Genomic DNA, 22,148 nt, shown 5'->3' with positions numbered 1-22,148 from the left:
AGGAGTTCCTGCCTGCAGAGCTGCTGCTGAGAGCTCTGTGCCTGGTACGCCACTTGGATTGAACGGTATTAAGAATTCGATGATGTGGCACTTACGGGACACGTGTTGGAAATACAGTACAGCCTGACTCTTGCCTCCGGCTGCAGGTACGATTGGTAGAAGGTATGAAATGTTAATGATTTCAGATGATGAAGGGACTGGAGCGTATTGTGATCTGAGATGTGTGGGGATGACTAACAGCTCCTGAACACGGCCTGCCTGCTGCCTTGATGCTGGGAGAGCTGGGGATGACAGCCACATGGAAGGTGACTGAAGGAAGCTAAGTCCAGTGAGTTGTAGTTGTGATAGTTCAGTCATGAACCAGAATCTCCAGACTCATGGTCAAGGCAATAGACTTAGGCACGAGCTGTCCCCCTGATTTACCTTTGATCCAGCCGCAGCGCAGTCCTGTGTCGTTTTGTGCATGGAGGAACGCAGATTTTTTTTCTGCATCATTGACAAGTATGACCTCGTCAAAACGTGACAGCACTGCTCTGGCCTCAGACAGGCTTGAAAGTAGACCCACCTGGGGCAAGACCCTGACTGTGAGGATCCCGACCACTGATTCAAGCCCCCAGCCTAAGATGCAACTAAAGGGTTTGACAGACCTAGAAAGAAAAGGAGATGGTGTTTTCAGTGTCCCAGCTATTAGTAATTAAGTGTATCTTGTCCCAGTGAGATGACTTGTACAGTTGTCACACATAAGTGTACGTGTTTCAAAATTAGGAAAATGCAAGAGCAGCAGAAAAATGGGACAGTACACTTTTGGGGAAGGAAAAAGTTAAGCTTTTCTTGTAACTAGGGGGCTGTAACCAGGAATAGAAAATCAGTTTTTTCATAGGTGTAGGGTCATGCAATTGTTCAGAGCAAGCAGCTCTTTTCAGCTGCTGCCACGAGCTTTAAGAGAGGAAGCACTGATCGTAGGACCACAGCTGGGAGGATGCAGTTCCACAGAACAGCCAGCCGGCACAGGCACCATCTCTCCTTCCTCCTTAACAGGGGACAGAGCAAGCTTTTAAAAACAGAGGAGCCTGTACTATTTCTGTGGGGTACAGAGGAAGAGAGCTGGTACTGCACTGGGGCTTCCTTCAGGGGTGGAGCCTGCCTTTAAGCATCATGCAACTTTTTCAAAATACATCCTTAGGCCTTTGCCGTGCTCCCAGGGGAAGCTATGCAGAAAGGCAGCAGCACCGTACCTGCCAACACAAGTTGTAAGGCAGAAAAAACTAGCCGGTAGGGTCACAGCTGAAGCCAGTGTCCCCAGCGGAGGGTAAAAGAGGAGTCCCTTCTCAGCAAGTGAGGCACAGTCAAACTCACCGTGTGGTCCCTGTTAATGGAGACACGACTGAAGGTATTTCACATGAATATGGACTAGCTCTCCCAGAAGGGACTGGGCCACACTAAAAATCAGATCCCCCACACAGAAGGTTGAGTCCTGTTGATGGCTTAGTGCTTTTCTGGCTGTAACCAACACTGAAATACTTTTTTACTGCAGCCTCCCACTAGCATACAGCTGCTGTATTCCTGTGGGGAAGGAACAGAGGTTACTGTAAGTAAGCAATACCCAGTTTTGCAGCCACCGTACTAGTCCTGTCTACTGAGTAAAGAGTAACAGGACAGGAGGTAAGTCCCTACAGCTTAAAAAGGCTTTATTACATGACTGCTTCAAGACATTCATCAGTGGTGGCCCGAGAAGTGAAAACAAACACATACTAGCTACACTACCAAGACATGAACTTTTTTTAATGGAGACACATTGTTGATCACAATTTACTCTGAAGTCATGAGATGCCAGCAACAGAACAGACTGAATCAGCAGGTCAGGCTGGACAAATATTTGATCGTAGCCACAGCTGTTGGCTATGGGCAGCAGCACTGAGTTACACAACAAGGCAACAGTTTCTCTTCTACCTTCCTAACAAAACTGCCAGGTAAGGCAAAGGATGGACAGCTACTGAACTGTGGTATAAACCATGCAAGAGTAACAAATGTGAGAGTAGGTGTGTAATAAATACTTGATGACATTCGAGAGGAAGGGGGGGCAGGGGAGGAAAAGGCTCATTTAAAAAAATTATCTTCTGCAAGACATTAAAGCTATTTTAAGTGTCGTCACCACGGCAGTGGGCAGTTCACTCCAGTAGTGACCAATTGGTATGTGGATCATTTTGAAACAGTATCCCTCTTCACATGAAAAGGTTTGAACAAATTATTTACCCATTTGCTAAAGCTCTGGGGTTAAAGAAGTGATCAGTAATCAACATTTATTTCACACCTAAGCAGAATGACTAAAACTGAAGACTACTGTTCAGCTTCGTCTTCAATTACTTCAATTCTGCGAGGCCCGTAGAGTAGAACATAAGCTATATGCCAGTCTCCACCCCCAGATAATCTCAAAATATCTTCAGGTGTAACAATGCTGACTTTGTCATCATCAAATTTAATCCATTCATCTGCAAGAAAAACAAGAGGATTATCTGTAATTTAGGTACATAAAATCTAAGCACTCTAACAGCCCCTTTTAAATGGAAGAAGCTGTGAAGGGTGGTTAACAGTGCTATCGTTTTGGGGTTTTTTACCTTGTTTCCTTTTAACCCAAGACACATAATGCCCAGAGGAACTTGATCTGCCTTGATGTGTTAGCACTGCCTGCAGGTCGTAATAGCCGCAATTATTAGAACCAATATCTGAAGGAAGAGGGGGAAAAAGAAGTTACGCAAGTACTACATGAACAGTTTTAGTGTTTTTAACAGCACACAGGCCAAAGACACATTAGCTATACTGCAGCACCGTATACACAACTGCAGTTGTGTAAAACCCCATTTACAGCACAGCTGTAAATCACTGTAAACTGAAAGCAGCACCTGTCAGCCAGGACAGCCTCTCAGGAAACGGGGAATGCTGTGCATTCTCATGGCATTAATCTGTATCCTGATGTAATGCAAATACAGTGAGCTTAAAGTATTAAAATCATGATGTATGATCAAGTAAACCTTCTGGGCAGGTTTGGCCAATTACTTCCTTCAAACACCAGCTGCTGTCTGCACTCAGGGCGAGCCATGAAACTGCAAGAACTGATGTGCTGAGCACAGGCTGCACAGCGACACTGCTGAGAATACGCAAGTACAGCAGATTGGCTACTCCACAGTTAGTTCAATTACACCATTCACTTTTTCAATGGAAAAAACAGGCCAATTCCAAACGTACCAAGTAGGGCACTACAGCCCCCAACATGCCTTAACCGCATTTCTCAGCACTCCAGAATATTCAGTTTACACTGTGCCCCTGAGCTAGGCAACACGGCCCCGCCCCTCGCGCAGCGCATCACACACGAGCCTCCGGCAGCACCGCACAGTAACAGTTTGGGCAAATGAGATCTCCAAAGTAATTTCTGCACAGTGCGCTCAACACAAGGGTGAATGCCTGGGGCGTTCGAGCTCCAAGCCCCCTAGATTCAGGCAACATCAGCACCAGCACAGCAGTTTCAAAAGTCCAGTTCAAGTTTTTGTTTCAATTTCAGCTTTCTACCATCCACTGACAAAGCAGCATACAAAATAACTGCGCATTACATGCACACATCTTTTGATGAGCATGTTTTTTACGATTCATCAACTTGTCAGGTGGGTGACAATTATGTCTTTGAGCATATCAACAGCATTTTGGTTTGCCTGATCTTTCCATTCTTTAAATTTGTCAGTTTCTGAAGGTTATTTTCAAAGGCATTAAAAATAACCAGGGTTCTCAAAATATTACTACCATCAGGTCCACTTAAACATAAGTAAAAGGAAAGTTACTTTAAAATAGATTTACTTCCCTGTACTCACCATCGGGAAAAGAAAATGGTTCATATTTAACTTCTTTCTGTGCGCCATCACTTTTACTAGACTAAAGAACAGAATATGCTGAATTAATGTGGAATGGTTTTGAAAAAAGCTTTAGCACAATCATATCAAATCCCAACATTCCATTCACTTAAACTTGTTTTTAAGCCTAAACATTTTTTGTTCAACTTGAAACGCGTTCATTACCGTATTTCTAGGTGGACATCTGAAAGCCTAATCTAAAATAAGACCACATTTTAAGGCAAACATATAACCATTTTGACACATATTGCCTAGACTGTTTAGCCACCGGATTTACAGGTTTGTTTACAAAAAACGATTCTGAAAATTGAAGACTTTATTCCCTGTTAGGGACTTGCTAGCAGCAAAAGTGGCAACAAGAAAATACTAGACTCAGACTCCAAGGGCTAATACATTCCGTTTTAAAATAGCACTCTTTCCTTGTTCCACACTGTTGCAAGCCTTATTCAAACATTTAAATAAAACTGCCAGCAGTTAAGCCATGAAAAGACTAGCAAACTTTAAAAAACAACATGGCTAAAATGCTAGTGTTATAGCTTGTTTACTTTTTGTCTTCATTAAAGAAAGGGAAGTCAGTTTTAGAATATGTAGACCAACTTCCTAGAGTACAGACTTTTAGCTCACTAGTACGTATATTCTGAATTTTATCAGTCAGACACATAGTAGTCCCTTGTACAACCCTTTTCAGTTGGTTAGCAGGAAACAGCTACCTAGACCCCACACTGCCAGCAAGCGGCAACGTTTGAAGAGAGTAATTTTGTGTAATTCACAGAAAATCTTTAGGCATACCACTGGCAAGCAGAAGCACTACATTTTAATATATTTTGAAATCAAAATGTAAGCAACGTGTTTGTCTACAGCATTTAACATTTCTCATCAAGCAGTCATATTAAAGAAAATTATTGTATTTTCATGAAAATACACAAAAAGATCTAACGCTCAATATCAAGGAGTCTGAATGCTAAATAAGAAAAAAAATATTTAAAGATGTCAAGTTTTATCTAGTTCTTATTATTAGTACCCCAATTTCAGATGTATGACTTCTTTAATCAAAATGTCAGACTTACATTCTTTGGCTGTTGATTTACTTTTTTGTCTTCTATGTCTTTGAATTTTGACCGATAAGAAACCATTTTTTCCTGAAGGTCTGGTGTACACAGCTCATACACATCCAACATAAGAGGGAATTTAACATCCTAGGAAGTAAAAAGTATAAAGATTATTAGCATAATTTGGTACTCCACATTAAAGCATTCTCCCATGGGAAGACAACACTTAAGTCCAATTAAATGCAACTCTTCTCACATTTATGACAACCTGATCTACTGAAATGTTGCCAACAGTACTTACCTAATGGGCTACAATACTTTCACAGAAGAAAATCTGATTCAGTATAAACAAACCATCATAAATTACTATGTTCAATGTAAACATTTAGATTCTTTGTTAATAGCTGTCATACTTTTATACTACAGAAATACCTCTGCAGGCCTATGGAAAAAAAAAAATGCATGTAGAATGACTGTACACTTGCAAAAATGTCAATTTTGTTATCCAAACAATCTTTTAAAATTGTTTACATGCACCTTCAATTTTTATTCCCTTGCTTCTCTTGTAAGGAACAGGTACCATCTATCCAGATGCTCCCTGGGCAGCCTGCGAGGTCTATCAGCCAAGGCCAACAGAAAGCAAAACTGGAACACGTGGCTGTTCACGGCTGGCTCTTGCCATTTGTTAATCAGGAAGCCAGACAATTAAAGTAACTAATACAGTTATACAGAAGGTCTGTTAGCATAAACATTTCTCACCAACTTTGTAACGCTGTCCAGTGACTAAAAGCATAGTCCTCTCCTTAAACATTCTCTGAACCACTGGTAAAGAGACAAAAAACCATCCTAACACTATGGGAGCAAACTCACTTCTGTCCCTTATCTTCTCCCCCAGGCTATTTTCATAATATAGTTTGCCACACATAGGGAACAAAGCTACATTGTACTTAAGCAAAGAAACTGCCCTGTTAATATTTGTAAATGCAATGTTAAGGCAATTTAGTAAATAACCCTCAAGTATTAGTGTCTACCTATTAAAAAAAAGAAATTGAAAAGCATAAAGAGGAATTTAACCTCAATATGCAGAAAACTTACCTTAAGAACTTTGGCATTCACAGATTCTTTCTCTTTATAAAAAAATCTAACCATTTGAATAGTCAGGTATGCTGGCAGGCGACTAATTTTAGACTACAAGAAAAATCAGAAAAAACTATTACTTTAGATATTCACAGATCTTTTACACTTTAAACACTGCTCATCCTAAACTACAAGCTATTCTGGGAACATATTTGTACACAAACACATAGGAATATAACAAGACCTCCTATTCTGAAGCTCTCTATAATAGTATAGTCAAAGAAGTAATTTTCAACTGGTCTTAAATTTCTTGTAGCAGATATTCAGATGCTTTAGAAACATAAATCACATGCTGTACAGCAATAAGTTTGTGTTTTGGGACAGAAAATTAGAAGAATCATAAAAAGAGCAACAAAAGTACCACTCACAGATTTGATATAGAGTGCATTTCTCTGCAGTGTTGGAGACTGTTTGGTGATTTCCTCTTGAAGACGCTGTTAAAAAAACATTAAAGGTAGTATCACATACATTCACGATAAAACACAACTTAAAGAAAAGCACCGCACAAATAAACAAACCGTAAACTAAATCTCATTCTGGCAATCTCTTCTGTTGCTATCAGTCATTACAACACACAATTTTGAAATTCCGAAAGACCGTGCCCATTCATTTGTTCAGCTCTAGGCTCATTCCTGAGCCCTGACAACACTTAAAGTTTCACTCTGCAGAAAATTTTATTCTACATGAGTAGAATCTGCAACTGGATGGGTTATGAATTGTATCTGAAATTGATTACAAATGTGTCATGTCATGCTTAGAACATTAATGAAAAAGTCAAGTTCCTTGTGACAAAAATATTTGCATGTTTCTCAACTCTGTCTAAAGCAGACAGAGCTGCATGTAAGGAGACAGGTGGCGATACTCTACTTCCAGGGACCCTTCCAAATTCAGGGAAAGACTGGCCTGGTTGTTACTGTTGTGACTGTCTTGCTACAGGCAACCCAGCGTAAGAACTCTAGACCTTTTCTGGCCTGAAAGTGGGGGGGTGTTTCATAATCTGTTTAATTTGTGAGCATTAACTATTTTATCTTACTTTTCAGTCTAAATTCTGTCAAAAAGAAAAAGCAGATAACAAAGATTATCTGAGAACCATGCAACTTGGTCCAGTCCTGTACAAACCAGATCACTTCTTCCATCCCTGCTCTTGTGCAAATACTGTGCAAAAGCAGTTACTACAAAGGTTGTGTAGTAGCTCCTCTCCTTGCTCCTTCAGATTCTCAAAAAAATCCCTGAAAACTTAGAAACATATACATAAAAAGCACAGACTATTTTAAGAATTTCTACTTAAACGAACAGTTTAAAGATGATGTTGTGTCATGGAAAACATAATCCCCTCCAAAATCTGCAAAATTAAGTTTAATTGTTCCATCATCTGATTTTTTTTTCTTAGCAACCAAAACGCCACCCTATTTTAAAATTGACTTTTGGACTTTTTGGAAACTATTTACAGCATGCTTGAATTGTGATACTGTTCAGTCTGAAGTGAAAGCCAGCTGAACAAACAAGCAGCAAATTGGCTTGCACTTGCTTACCTGCATGGGGAAGACCATGTCAAGGGTCAAGAAAGTGCCCTGTTGAAGTCTGCTTTACATTAACAGGCAATTAATTCCCCCTGCTACCTCCCCATTGAACATCAAAACCAAAAAATCTTGCAACTTTGTAAAGCTGGGCCAGCAGATGTCAATTCCAAGTCATAGATTAAAAACACAGGTCATGCAGAATTTCAATTACATAAAAGTTATAATGGCTTACCAATTTCAGTCCTGTAAACAGGTATTTCACTTCTTGATTGATAAAGCAGCTAAGCTGAAGCAGATTCTCCTTTCCTTTAGTTACTTCCTCTTCTTCAGCTTCTGTACATTTCATGCTTCACAAAATTAAGGAAAACCATCATGCACCAAGAGCTGAACTACAGCTCTAGTGAAAACAACATGCTGAACAGCACTGTACTTCAAGATACTCTTGTGCTTGTACATCAATAATACTTTTACTCCTTGCAGTATAAAAACCAGAAGACTTGAAAAAGTCCTTCCTTCTAATCAATCTGTTCCTTTGTGTCTAATGACAAGTAGCAGCAGAGGCAGACAGCATACCAAAAACCATTTCAGCTTGCGAGGCCTGCTTTATTCTTTCTTCTCCCCATTAACCACCCAGCCCCCAGGACACAGATCATACCGTCTGCCAACAGCAAGTTATTAAGCCCTCCTGCAACATTATGCTCCGTTGCTGTTTACAATAAAGTTTTTCTATTCCTGCTGCTGGCCAGATTTCCCATTTCTTTCAACATGCACAGCCTCCTTTCCAAGCCTTGTATGTCCTCTCCACTGAAATGAAGTCCATTTATTCATTATTTTCTACACATTCTTCTAATCATTCTGTCCAACCTCTTCTTTTTCATACTTCTTCCCCAATCCTTTTCTCTCACCCACTTCCTTCTAGATATTTTTCTGTGCTCTGAATGCATTTATTCTACAAAAGCTGCCATAACGCATTTGAAGCCTCTGAAGGCTTGCAACACAACTGTTCTACCAAGTCTCCTCCTCCTGCCATTGGCCTATGCATCATTTCTCTTGGCTATGCATTCTGCTCCTCCCAACTACTTCAGGGACAACAAACACCATACTACGAGGAGAGAGATGCACGATTCTTACCTTAAAAAAAGCCTTTATGCTTTATTACTACCAAGCTATGAGATAAAGTACCTTATCTAAGGGAATGTTTCCTTGTTTATGACAAGCAAAACACACAGTATAATTCTTTCTGAAAGTGGTGGTTAGTTACATGATGGCCAGGATTTTGCAGTGGGGAAGTGGGAAAAGAGTAATACTTGGCATGTGTGCCCCATGTGGTCATAGGCTTTTTGTTCTTGCTATATAAAAAGCTACTAGAAAGTTGTCAGCTGCATTAGTATCTTACTCATCTAACAGCATGCATCTATTTTATTTCCTAAGAAATCAATCAAGCCATCTTTTGTGCATGTTTAGTATGCCAAGTGTATCAGCAACATTCTCGTACAAGCCAAACAAAGGCTATTTAGGACAATAATTACTTTTATTTGAATAAACCATGTCACCACCCTTGAAGTGGACAACTGGTAATCTCTGGGGAGAAAATCTGGTATTTAAATTCGGGGGGGGGGGGGGGGGGGGGTCTGTAAATTTCCACTACCAATTCTTCCTCCCCACATCATCCTCTCTCTCAAAGTATATCCAATCCTAACTTTGTGTGTACTCCTGCAACACATCATTCCCTCTCCTCCCCACCACACCTTTATTTTGCATACTGTTCTCAACAACGCTTTTCATCCTCCCTGCACTCAACTGCTGAAGTGTGAAATTATCATCATTCTTTATGTCTTGCCTTAGTCTTTAGGATACGCTGTTTCAAATTCAATGCTGAAGAATTGGTCAATTAAACTCTTCTTTTTAGAAGACGCTGCTGTAGCTCCAGAGTCTGTCTGTAAAACAAATTATCTTACGATGTAACTTTAAGTAGCATGTACAGAGAGTCTTCTTAACAGAAAAAATAACCCCATTTATTTAAATTCTTTAAAGCCTATTCCTTCACCCTTCTATAGGTGCATCTTCTCCTACTTAGTCAACTGACGTAGCATAAAAATTTCAAAACAAATGCATTTATAGTACTGTTAAAGACACTTCTATATTAACAAGCAAGATTTCAATCAAAGTCACACCTGCCTGCCCCTCAACTTAAATCTGTCCGGAGTAGTCTTATCAGATTTTTGCCACTGTCAAGACTCTCCAAAAAAAGAGTTTTCAAAGAAGAAAGTTGGTCTGGTAAAGTCTTGGGAACTAACTTCAGTTTCTTACCAGGTTGACTAGGCTAGCTGTCTGTTTGAAATAGCATTTGTGTAAGTCAAGAATGCTGTAGCACACTTTTTTCAGAAAAGAAGTTCTTATGTGCTAAATTCACCGGTTATTAGGGCCAGCTACAGCATACTCACAATCACCACCACCCTGGTCCAATACATACCTTACGAAGCACAAAGGGGAAGTATTCCTATAGTACACTCCATAGCATAGCTGACATGATATAGGTAGCATTATGCTGATCAGACACATCAGGAAACAATTTCATTTACTGGACTATAGATACATGTCAAAGAACTCAGAAAGCAGATAATCCTTAGCAAAAAACAGTGAATCACAAGTACAATATTGTAAGTCCAACTCTGGTTGAAGACTACAATTACCTCCATCACTGTATCACTTTCTATGCCTTCCAGCTTCTGCTGCAGGACCCTCATCATCTGCACCCAGCACTCATTGGCATCCTAGGAAGGGAACAGAACATTAAATCTAACTGGTAGTGTTATGACTTTATAATATAAACCCCACCCATCTTTACACTACAAAACCAAATGTAAGGATTCCTTCACTAAGAAATTCTCCTATTCCGCCATACATTTTCAGAGCTGGTATTACATTCAACTTTTCTACACGACACAAAAACAAACACTTTACTGGGATAAATTATTTTCACAGGAGAAGGAAAGTCTTAAAATATTCTTGTTCTCAATTTCCAACATACTACAGAATTTTCAAACAGTAAGCTAATAATCGGTCTTTACCTGTTGAAGATACTGGCCTTGGTCCCCTTTCTCTGCAAACTGTGGGAAGGCCATATGTAAAAACTGCAGGAGAATGATAGGTGGGATACTGGAGGAAGTTTTATCCATGGAATCAAACAAGTCTCTAAGAGCTTGAAGAAAAAGTGAATGCTTTCAGAAGTGAAAAAACAATTCAAACCTGGTAGGAAGTTTAAAAAGAATACTAAAACAGCAGCAACATTTAAAGACTGATCATTTAACAACATCCAATTTAATCTTTCTGATTTTCCAGGTGGCATAACAGGTGCACCTAAGATCTCATTTGTGAGCATGACTTTACATGTGTAAAGATGACAGTCCTGAGAGTTTGGTACAGTGCCTTGTCTTTCCTGGCTGCTAACCAAAAAAAAAAAAAATAATTTTTGAGCAGTTTAGCAACAGTGTTTTCACAGAGGACTACACCTAGTAAAACCACAATGTATTCACTATCTATTCTCTATAGCAGCTTAAGTTTCACCAAATACAGGCAAAAAAACTTTCATTTTTCCCCAACTAAGATATCTAGAAAATATTCTTGCTTAATTTCAAACCCAAGAAAACAAGTATGTGCATGCATATGTGTAGACAGTTCATAACTACGTGAAATTCAATGAATGCTACTGACTGCATGACAATACACATGGCTTTCTTTTTTGTTCCAGACACACTACTATGTATGTCTTATCTACCCAGGCTACAGCATTTTAAATCCACAAATCACTTCAGACACCTGTTAATCCTCATGACAACCCTGTGAGGTAGGCAAGAGTCTGCATGGCCACTAATTTACAAGCAGAGAGACTACTGAATGATACTCTTGGTAAGTGAATATAGGCAAGATTACAAGGAACCAAGGTCAATTGCTTCCTCTCTTAAAGAAATATCTTCACTGACTTTGATAAGAGGGACAACTGATATGACACAGCAATTTAAAAAAAAATGCCATAAGTGTCATGCAGGAGTTCTTGACCGGCTCAGCACCAAAGAATTAACCATGAATTACTCAAACTACTAAGATTCCTAAAAAGCGGAGCTGTCACCTTACAAAGAAATTAAGGGTCACAAAGTAAGGGCAGTGGAAAGGGGAGGGGCAGGCATGGTTGTATAGAGTAACCACAGAACTTACCACCCCAAAACTCGATCAGCAGGCATACCCACAAACTGGACCTTTCCTTCCTTATATTGTTTTGTTTTTCCTTAAATGGACTGGTAGAAATCCCAGTGTCCTGGCCCAGCATCTTAGTGGGGCAATGAAATAGAGTAAAAAAAGAAAAAGTGGACAAGTAGTACCCTTGTTCAAGTGTAAGGGGTCTAACTAGAATTCTAGTTAGAACTTGGGAGATACAGGGCCATCGTGAGCTCCCACATTGTGAGCACCCAGATCACCACAACAAAGAGTAACTTTCCTTTTGAAGATACTACTTTCTATTTCAGTTATGAAATCTGGATCTTTAGGGTAAAGGCTAAGACCACTGATAAAGCATCAGCTACCACCTTAACAATAATGCTCAGCCAATAAATCATATTAAAAAATAGCAATGAAATACATATTCTAGGAGCATGGCATTAGCCTACCATTAAGTGAAACAGAACTGTACACTAAAATATTTCTATACAAACCGATCAAATCATCAGATGGATGGAGTCTGCTTTAGGAAGTTCCAATTATTTTATGCCTACCTGTTAAAACAGTTAAGAGATATGAATGATTTCTATCTAAGCCTCAGTCGCACTTGCATATATTCTTTCCTAGCCTGCAGCTACGTAGTACGTAGAGATGTATGCTTTGCAGCCACAGTCAGAATAACCTTTAGAGATATTAACGACAGAGCAAATGAATCCTCCAGTGCTAGCAGATCTGAAATTCCTAAGGCATACACGCTAAAGAAAAATACGCAGAGCTCTAACCGCAATTTTCATCTGCAGTTAGCAGGAAATCACACGCTAGCCTGTGCTCTATCTACTCTAAGCACCAACCTGCAGTAATGTATTGAGCAGAGGCCATTTCTCCTGAAGCTCTTAAGGCACCACCATACCTAAAAGAAAAATAAATTGTATGCAATTAAACACAATCAAGAAGAGCAGTCAGGTTTTTAAATCATAAAGCAGGCAGCAGCTAGATGTATTTCAATGTATCAGAAGAAATCAAATCACCAGAACAGAAATAACTGAAGATAAGATTTACTCACTCACCTGAAAGTCTCAGCTATTTCGTAAGCACTGCATGGAAGCAAAGGAAAACTGGCGTCCTTGAGACAGTAAATAAATGCAGACTGAGAATTTTGGATACATCACTGCTGCTTCCCTAATCCATTTGCCTCAAAGACTCAACGTATTTTGAAAGAAACCGAGAAAAAGTCTGAATGGAAGCTACCCCATTTCCGAAACATTTGCCACAACTTCTTCAGATAAGTGGAATAAAACACTTTCAGGGATAGACGGCAGACAAAATGCGCAGAGATGGAGGGCAGGCTCGCTTCCTCCCTTCACAGCACAAGCAGAACAGTAAGAGGTGAGACATTTTTCCTGGGAAGGTATTTCCTACACTAAAAAAAGTATGGGAGTCCACCCATACTACTAAAACTTACCGCTCTTCTTTGAGTGATTTCTTAATTTACCAGCTGCATGAGGAACAGATGGCCTCCTGAAAGCAAAGAAGCCTTCAAGCAAAAGAAGGGTCTCATGCATTCTTTAATCTCAGACTGAATTTTAAAAATTCTGTCCATTGCTAGATGATGAGCAGGAAACTTTCCCCCCTGGCATCCTACAAAACATGGAGTACCCTTGCAGAGATCAATGGAGCAGCTGGTGAGAAATTAAGCTCTAATAGTAAGCTTTCCCATGTGAGTCCTTTCACCTCTCTCCCACTGCCATATACCCTTCAATGCTGTCGTCAAGCAGGGAAGACCAAATTAAGTCTCCAGGGGAAAACAGAGTAGCTGCCTGTGAATCTGACTTCCCACAGAGAGCAAGGCCACATCTTGTAATGCAGTCCGCCGGTTTTATAGGGTACGTTTTGACATTTGCTATATTACATTTGTCAATTACTCTGATTCAGTGCAGTAACTCAAGAGTCCTTTACATGGAAATAAACAGACTCTTCCAAAATGACAACACTGAAAAACAAGAAAAAGCTTTAGAACAGAGTTTCTGTACTTTAAATAGTTCTCAGTGCTAATAATTAAGGTTCACCTACTAACAGAATGAAGAAAATTTTATAAGTACTTAAATAACCAGCATTTACAGTAATCCAGTTGGGTACCAAGGTATCAAGAAAGCCGTATATTTTAAAGGAATTAAGGTAATCCTAAAATGGCAATGCTCTACCTAATCCTGGTTTTCTCATTCCAATTCATATGCAGGACACACTGCCATGTATTCTTTTTTCCTCCGACCTTCATAATTTTCAAGTTTCTTGTAGATTCCTCACCAAAAAAATAGGCCATTTACACATTTCCGTCCAGAACAACAAACAAAACAAACAAAAACCCCAGAAGTTATTCTACAATCAGAATGAATGAAACAAATTACATAAGGGCATGTCTTCTGTTCCCTACACACCCACATGACAGTAACTCCAGCTTACTCCAGTTTGCCGACACAGTAACACCCATGGTCCTGTCTCAGAGCTTCCTGCTGTACCTCCAAGTACCAAATGTCAGTAATGTCTAAATTTCATAGCTGAAAACACACCGTGCAATAAAGCCATTGAAAAAATATTCCTCCAAGGAACAGGACTCCCATATGATTCTTTAATACAGAACAAGACCATACAAACTAACACCAGAAAATAGGGTTGGGAGTTCAGTAGCTTGTTCAAGCGTTTTGAAGAAATCTTGAGAGGAGCTATTTTTTTAGCTGGCAAAACACATTCTCTCCACCAAAAGCCAGTTCCAACATACATAGTTGTCTACATAGTAGATTCCAAAATACATAGTCTGAAGTTCTTTTAAAAGTACAGACTAACACAGCCACTGGATAAGCTTTAATCGATCATTATATTAACCTTGAACAGATTCAAATAATAACAAATTGTTACGATCATCCATAACAGTATTAAGATGACCACTGCACAAAATATCTACTTCATAAGCTAAAGAAAACATTTCAGTCGTGGTATTTTTATACTGAATCCTACCTTTTAAGGGCCTCTTTCACTTCTGGCACTGAGCGGATACACTGAACCGTAGCATTCATGTAGCAAGTGTTGCCAAGGTTTGTCAATCCACATGGTAACTCCATCTACCAAAAAATTTACAAGGGTGCTTGAAGGTCTGAGAGAGATGTGCAACCATTTTTGTATAAATGCTGTAATTTGACATCAACTTCTAAAAAAAGGCATGATCAGAGATGTGTATAAACTGGAATATTCCATCAAACTTTACAAAGTTTTCCAGATCCATTTTCTGATTATATTAATCATTTCACCATTCAGTGCTATTAAGAGGACATTCAGGAATGCTTGTTTACTTTAATGAAAATATTCAAGCAGGCAGTCATTCAGAAAACTCAATTATAATCTCATTCAAGTTTTGACCTTAAAATTCTATTTCCATGAAATTTCCACATGAATACATTTGTACAAAACACTGATGTTTTAATTAAAATCAGTTTTTAGTAAAACCCGGAATGTTATGAAGCTCATAGTTAGAAACAAAAGCATTATTTAAACTCCTTTCCAGAAGCCTGCAACAGATCATTAAGTTGATCCTTCCCGACAACTTGTGAATTTCTAAAATTCTGACAAATGTGAAGGCCAGCTAATAATTAAACTAATCAGTTTCACAAACAACTATAAATCACAATAGAATAGCGCTTTTTTTTTTCCCCCAATCCTGCATATTTAAGTAGTTGTCCAGGAAAAGCACATCGTTTAATGAAACTGAAGTAGTACTGCATACCAATACTACTTGATTATTTTAGAAAGAGATAATTAATTTATCTGTGTATTCCATTTTTAATGAATGCATGCAGTAAGGACAATTGAATTTTGATCTATAATAAAATCAGAGAAATGCAATGTGACCAACTTTTTCAAAATGTTATCTGACACCAAATCATCTCCTTGTTTGCCTCTCAGTTATCTCCAAGTCTGTGTATAGGGTTAGCCTCAAAAATACGTAAATATCCTTCACCTGCTGATGCTGTGGAAAGCATTAAATACTCAAGCACAAAACCAGTCCTAAACTACAGATCTGTTTTCACACAGACATGGATAAAACTATTCTCATTCTGCTTGTGCAGCTGACAACAGTCATGCAACTGTTTTAAGTATGACGAAGAGCTCCTAGCTCAAATGACTGATGAGAAAATTAAGTCTTTCAAATAGTAAAAAAGGAAATAAACAGAAAGTTAATGAAAGAAATAGACTAATTATTCTCTTCCAGACTTTACTCATATAAAGGAAAACATATAATCTATTCCACTAATGTCAAACTTATTTCCGTTTTTCAGAAAGAAAGTTTACCTAATACTACCAACAAGGACAATCAAAACCCCAAATACACCCCACCCCAAACAAACCCTAGTTTCCCTTCAGAGATATGAAGGAGGCAGGAAACAATTTTGCATATCTAAAATGCCCTTATTCAGGCAAAGTTCAGGACACTAATACAGCAAAGGTAATACAACTTTGTCTTTAAAAACGTCAGCAATGTTATTTTTAGAAAATTTGCTAAGCTGCTTGCTCGAAAACAGCACTAGTTACACAGCATTGAAATTGAATTCCAAACTACTCATCACTGCTACCAGTTGGATCATCAACGTAAATTTGCGTTTATTTGAGAAGCTATAAATGCTAAACAGACATTAATGAGTTTCAAAATGCACTTTTAAGCAACTCTAAATATTTTAAAACTTGCCATTATTTTACAAGAAACCAAAGTTAGAAATATGCTTACAGCTGAAGCCAACTGCTCCTCTGTCATGTCTTCTACAAAGACGGGCCGAGCAATTGGCTCTTCCGGAAGTGCATCTGCAGAACCCATCATTAACAAGGTCATCCCCTTGAAACACAGTGAAAATAGCAATAAATATTTAAGGGCAATTATTTCCACTTAAAAAAAGAAAATCATAAAGCTCTTGACATATTTCAGCTATTTCCCCCAAAATAAACACAAGCTTTATCTTAGTTTACAGAACCGACACTGCACTGTTGTTTCTTAAGGGTATACTTTAACTTTCTCATTATCTAGAAAGTATTTATTGAGACCAACTATCCATGCTAGATGTTTCCACTGAGCCCGGTGAGCTTGCCAGCAGCTGAGAACACAAGACTCCAATCGGGACTAAATTTAACATTCATGGAATACCCCAAAGTGAAGTGTTCAGAAAAGCTCCCTTCCTGATGGATCACCAGGGATCAAACATCTTCAACACTTCAGTGCAAATATTCCTCTTTCCCTTAAGTCTTAGAAAATACCTTGGAATCAAAGATAACCAAACAGCTATATTCAAATTTGGAAAAAGCTGCAGTGTTTGAGCTTCTCAGTCAACAGAATCTCAAGTTCTCAAATTCAGAATTCTCTGAACAACAAAAACATCCCTCATCTTTAGCCTAGAATCTGGGGAAACACTTCAGACAGCTGTGGATAATAATAAGGACCACAGCTCCGAGTTCGGAATTGCTTTTTTCACTTGAAAAACAAGCAGGAAAGGCAAGTGCCATCCTTTGGTCTGGCAAGTTCTGAGGACATTAAACTAACTGAAAAGGGAGTAATAACCATAATGACCCTGTCAGTTTAGCATGAAGACTAACATTCAAGGGGAGAAAAAAAGCCATCAAGTTACCCTGCTTGCTGTACTAGCATAAGGAAAAGGAGGTTTTGAGCGCATCTACACAATAAGGTCTGTCAAAGGGGAGAAAACGGCTATCCGGGGCCTTGAAAAATACAGTGCTAAGGAAAAGGATGGACAACAGAATGGAAAGAAACTGTTTTGACACTGTAAATAAAACCCTAGAACTAGTACGAAACACCATTAAAATTAATAGAGGCAGTTATTAGCATAACAGTATGCAAAAAAAGACAAGAGTACTATGCACCAGGGGTTTTGCTGAATGACTTTGCAACAATAGCTGCAGCTACAGGCTGCTAATAGATGCTTGCAAACTAATTACAAGGGTAAGAGTAATGCTACCTAATTCAATGTGCTCAGTGAAGAACTGGAGTAAAACCCGTACGAAACAGATATTATGAGAAACCTACAAAAACGTGAATGTCCAAAAAACCCTGAAAATTTCTGTGATTCCCTGTTACATTATATAGCTAAGAAACACAAGTACATTCCCTTTTTGTTTTCTTCCTGAACTAGTCAAAGGTATGAACCACCATTACTAATGGCTTTGTTTTTAAACAGCAGCTGTTTAGTACAGGAGAAAAAATTTCAGCAGGTTGATAAAAAAGGAAATAGGGAGAGCTGTAACCTCAGCATGTGAAATGCAACGATTTTCTGTGCTGGGGATGGACAAGCACACTGGACCACTGACAGTGCCCAGATTTGCAAGTTCTCTCTAAATAACATCACTTATTCTCATGGTCACAGACAAAATAGGAGGACTCCTGGTCTGACCCAGAACTTACTTTCTTGTAAGAAAGAAAAAAAAAAACATGCTCCCAAGTACCTCAGGAAGATGGTGTGATTTCCCTCCTGATGCCAAAAAAAAGGTTTTTTACAAATCAATAGTGATAACTTTATAAAAATGCTTAGGTATCAGAACTGTAAAATTATTTTTCTTCAAGCTCTGATTTTCAAGAAAAAGCTACCCATTCAAACAGGAACAGCAAGAACTTTAAATCTTTCTTGAAATGCCAAAATAAAAATCAAACTAGTTAAAATTTGGTTATTCCTCAGAACTTACGTTCTTTATTTTTAGGTTCCCCCAGTCATCATCCTGTATTTGAAATTAAATAAAAGACAAGTTAATTATCCTGCAGCAAAAGACAAGCAAGTATTCTCATTAATATTAATCACATATTTCTAAATATACCATTGTGTTTCATCCAAGATTCCACAATATTAACTACTTGCACATCAAATCTCATCTGATTAAAATAAAAAGCAGCCAAGCTGTTTTTTTCAGTAAAGTTCTTCAGCTGTTGTTCAACACTTCTTAGACGTAAACAGCTTTTTGCAGAAAAGTTGCCTGTATCACATTAACCTAATAATGGCAAAGAAGTGTCAGAGAAACTTTTCTTAAACAAGCTAAAAAGCAAGAAGTTGCATTCAGACTCTGAACATTAAACGAAAAAACCCACCAAGCAGAGCAGCATTTGGTGTAAGCAGTATTTTAGAAGTATGAAGAAGTATTTTAAAACAGCAGTGTACCCCCCAACCATTTAGCAACAAACTTTTGCTGGTATTTTCTAGTAGTCGGCAATGAATCGTACAGAATAATTTCTGAAGAGAGTAGTCAGTTTAATACATACAATGAAAGATCTTCTGGAGAAACACTTCTAAATATGGTCATTGCTCATTATGTTATAATGTAATAAGGTTAGAAATAATATAAAAAAACCCACGGATTTCTACCTTCAGAGTTCCTCCTTTAACCATAACCTTCTGTCTAGCTGGCTGAACTCCAGTCAGTGCGAACAACTGGGCTTTGAAGACCATTGGAGGTTCATCAGTATTAAGCTCCACACCATCAAATTTCTCTTTTCCCCATTTCACATTAACTGCAAACAAAATGTTTTGAAACTAGATTATTTCCTAATACACAAGAATGTAATTACCAAGTTTAACCCAGTATTTTGAATTCCAGAATTTATATGTTGTTTTCAACTCTGAAACTTGCCAATCATCAAGCTAAGGAGCACCTTTACTATATCAGAACATATCACTTCCAAAAAGTCTAAAAATGTCCTACAAAACCATTGTAAACAACGTGTATACTGAGAAACTTTGCAAGCAACAGATGTACGTAACAGCATCAGAAATCCCTTAGGCAAGTCTTCACAAAAGCAGTAAGAAAGAAACTCTCACAATCTCTTGGCACTGTTCATTGTAAACAAAACTTTCTGAAGGAAGTTCTGATAGGCAATTCCAGTTCAGTTTTCCATAGCATTTCCGTTCTCCTTCAATGGAAAACAATACCACGTCCTTCAAAAGCAAAGCTACTGTCTGACAGCCATAGATCTGGCTACCAGTGTCGTTCACGCAGAGCTCCATGAGGAGGTAAGCATGCATCAAGACACATCCCATAAAACAGCACACCTCCTGCTTCCTTTCAGTGGAAGGTTTACCTCACAGTGCCATTTGCAATGCCGCCACCGCTACCCTCCTCAGTTTTGACAGTGTTCACACGCACAAGGTACCTGCGTGCAAATACAGACAGCAGCCTAGCACAGGTTGCAGCTCCAGAAGCCCTGACCCCAGTAAAGGTGCAGGACTGGAATTAGAAGCGAAGAGAACACTTGGTTCACGCAAAGTGTTAACTCTTGACACTGGAAACGGGATCTTCAGCAGAAACAGTAACCAGAATGACACAAAGGGACATTAACCTCACTGTGGTAAAGCCAGTACTAACCAAGAGCAGATAAAAATGCCTGGAATAAACAAACGTTGCATTTCTAAAGAATGGTTACACGTCTTCAGTCACTTCCAATCACTATCATAGGTACTCAAGGCTACTTTAGCAAGCTGCATTTTTGCTGAAAATCTGCAAAACAGAGCACGTGATAACATCCCCTGTGCACAGTAAGTGGCTGAAACACTATACTTTAAGAAAGCCATATCCTTCCTTCTACCTGTGCTTTGGTTTTACATAAATATATTATGGAAACTCCAGGGTTTTTTTCAAAATAAAACTCTTCGAGGTCATGATTAAAAAAAAAATGTCCAAGAAGGTTCAGATCTCAGATGTATGCAGTGCTTGTGATGGGTAATAAGGAAGAACAACCAAAACTTAGTTTACATCAACATGCAAAGGGACTCAAATGACTGGCTTTTCAGTATTTCTAGCAGAAATTACCTTCTGATTTGCCCAACCTTCTGATTTTTTTAAAAAAATACATTTATTATTTTGACCTACCAAGCACAGATCTTTTCCTACTTTCTGGGAAGACAACCCACTCAGTCACTGAGCAAGTCAGCCGCAGTCTTTTAAGCTTTGCATTTTTGAACCATCATGCATGCACCACTAAATATCTCGAAGAGTTAGCAATTTTTAATCTGTAGCGTCACTGCTTTTGACAACTCAGCACTCAAGAGGAAAGTGAAAGCATGAGTGTTTCAGAGACTGCAACCACATTTTCACCAGAAGTTTCCAAAATAGAGGAGAAAACTGTTAATTTGAAAACAATGGAAACCAAGAAAAATGAAGGACGTTTACCCCACTGAACAGAAAACACAGCTTATGAATTGTAACAGGACAAGTCCTGTTACACTGCCACCAGGATCCCAGCTTGCCAACCACGATTAAAACAGCAGAGGAACAGGGACACAACCGTGTACCGGGGCTTTCTACAATCTGTTCCTCACATCCTAAAAAGCCCCAAGAGGCCAGACCTGTGAATCGTAAACAAGCACTAAATGGTCTAGAAGTGTCACTGCAGGCTTTGCTCTTTAGCAGCCGTCGCTAAAAACTTTCCTCCCCAGCACAGAGAGCGAGTGGGATGTGATGCAATTTATGAAAATTTTCATATCGCTGGTTTTAGCTGGGAAAAAACGGACGGGGAAGAGGGGAGGCAGATGGCCCTAAACAAATTCGGAGGCAGGGACGCAGAATTGCCGCGCACTTGGCGCGCGCTGCCGGTACAAATCCCAAAATAAAGCGGGACGGGCGACACCGCGGCAGGCCCGCGCGCGATCCGCCGCGCCCCCCGCCGCAGGGCCCCGCCGGAAGGGCCCCCGCCCGCCAGCAGGGCTCGCCCCCCGCCCCCGCCGCGCCCCGCGGCAGGCCGGGCCCGGCCCCCTGCCCCAGCGGCCCCCGGCGCCGTCCGCGGCCGGGCGGGCCAGACGCGTGCCGTGCGGATCGGCGGGGCCGCCGGAGGAGCCTTCCGCCCGCCCGCCCGCCCGCCGCCCCGCGGGAGGCACCGCCCGCCGCCGCCGCCGCCAGTGGCGGGAAGGGCCCGGCGGGGGGCGGCGGGGCCGCTGGGAGGGCCCGTCGCTGAGGCGACGGCAGCCGCCGCCGCGGGCGCTGGCCCCCGCCCCCCGCCGCGGGCCAGGCCGGCGCGGGCGCCAGGGCCGGCTCACCTGAGAAGAGCGGCATGGCGGAAGGGACGGGCGGCGCGCCGTGTCCCGGGCGGGCGCGGTGGCGGCGGGGAAGCGTATGGGCGGCGGGGAGCGAGCGGGCGAGCGATGGCGGCGGTTCCGGCGCGTCCCTCCCTCCCTCGGGGTCTCATTCAAACCGGCCCCTCAGGATGACGCTGCAAGCGGGCCCCGCTCTCCGGAAGCGGGGCGGCCTGCGCGCGCAGCGCCGGAAGGGCGGGGCGGGGTGGGGCGGCGCGAGGAGGG

The 22,148-nt window shown here is 40.3% G+C and overlaps 1 protein-coding gene across 1 annotated transcript; it reads right to left on the bottom strand.

The window, feature by feature from the left end:
- Positions 1–1,756: 1,756 nt before the first annotated feature.
- Positions 1,757–22,112, bottom strand: USP14 (ubiquitin specific peptidase 14). Its single transcript, XM_080380438.1, has 16 exons — positions 21,888–22,112; positions 19,224–19,369; positions 18,553–18,585; positions 16,595–16,699; positions 14,833–14,936; positions 12,672–12,730; positions 10,677–10,807; positions 10,299–10,379; positions 9,463–9,542; positions 7,838–7,952; positions 6,454–6,519; positions 6,044–6,136; positions 4,967–5,095; positions 3,861–3,921; positions 2,616–2,723; positions 1,757–2,489 (listed from the first exon to the last, which is right to left on the bottom strand). The coding sequence occupies exons 1-16, from the start codon at positions 21,901–21,903 to the stop codon at positions 2,338–2,340; spliced, it is 1,479 nt and encodes a 492-aa protein (XP_080236564.1). The 5' UTR covers positions 21,904–22,112; the 3' UTR covers positions 1,757–2,337.
- Positions 22,113–22,148: the final 36 nt, after the last annotated feature.

This window comes from Falco punctatus (assembly GCF_963210335.1).
Source record: "Falco punctatus genome assembly, chromosome: 3".
Taxonomy (NCBI): Eukaryota; Metazoa; Chordata; class Aves; order Falconiformes; family Falconidae; genus Falco; species Falco punctatus.
The sequence above is the reverse complement of the archived record's forward strand: the minus strand, read 5'-3'. Positions and strand labels throughout refer to the sequence as shown.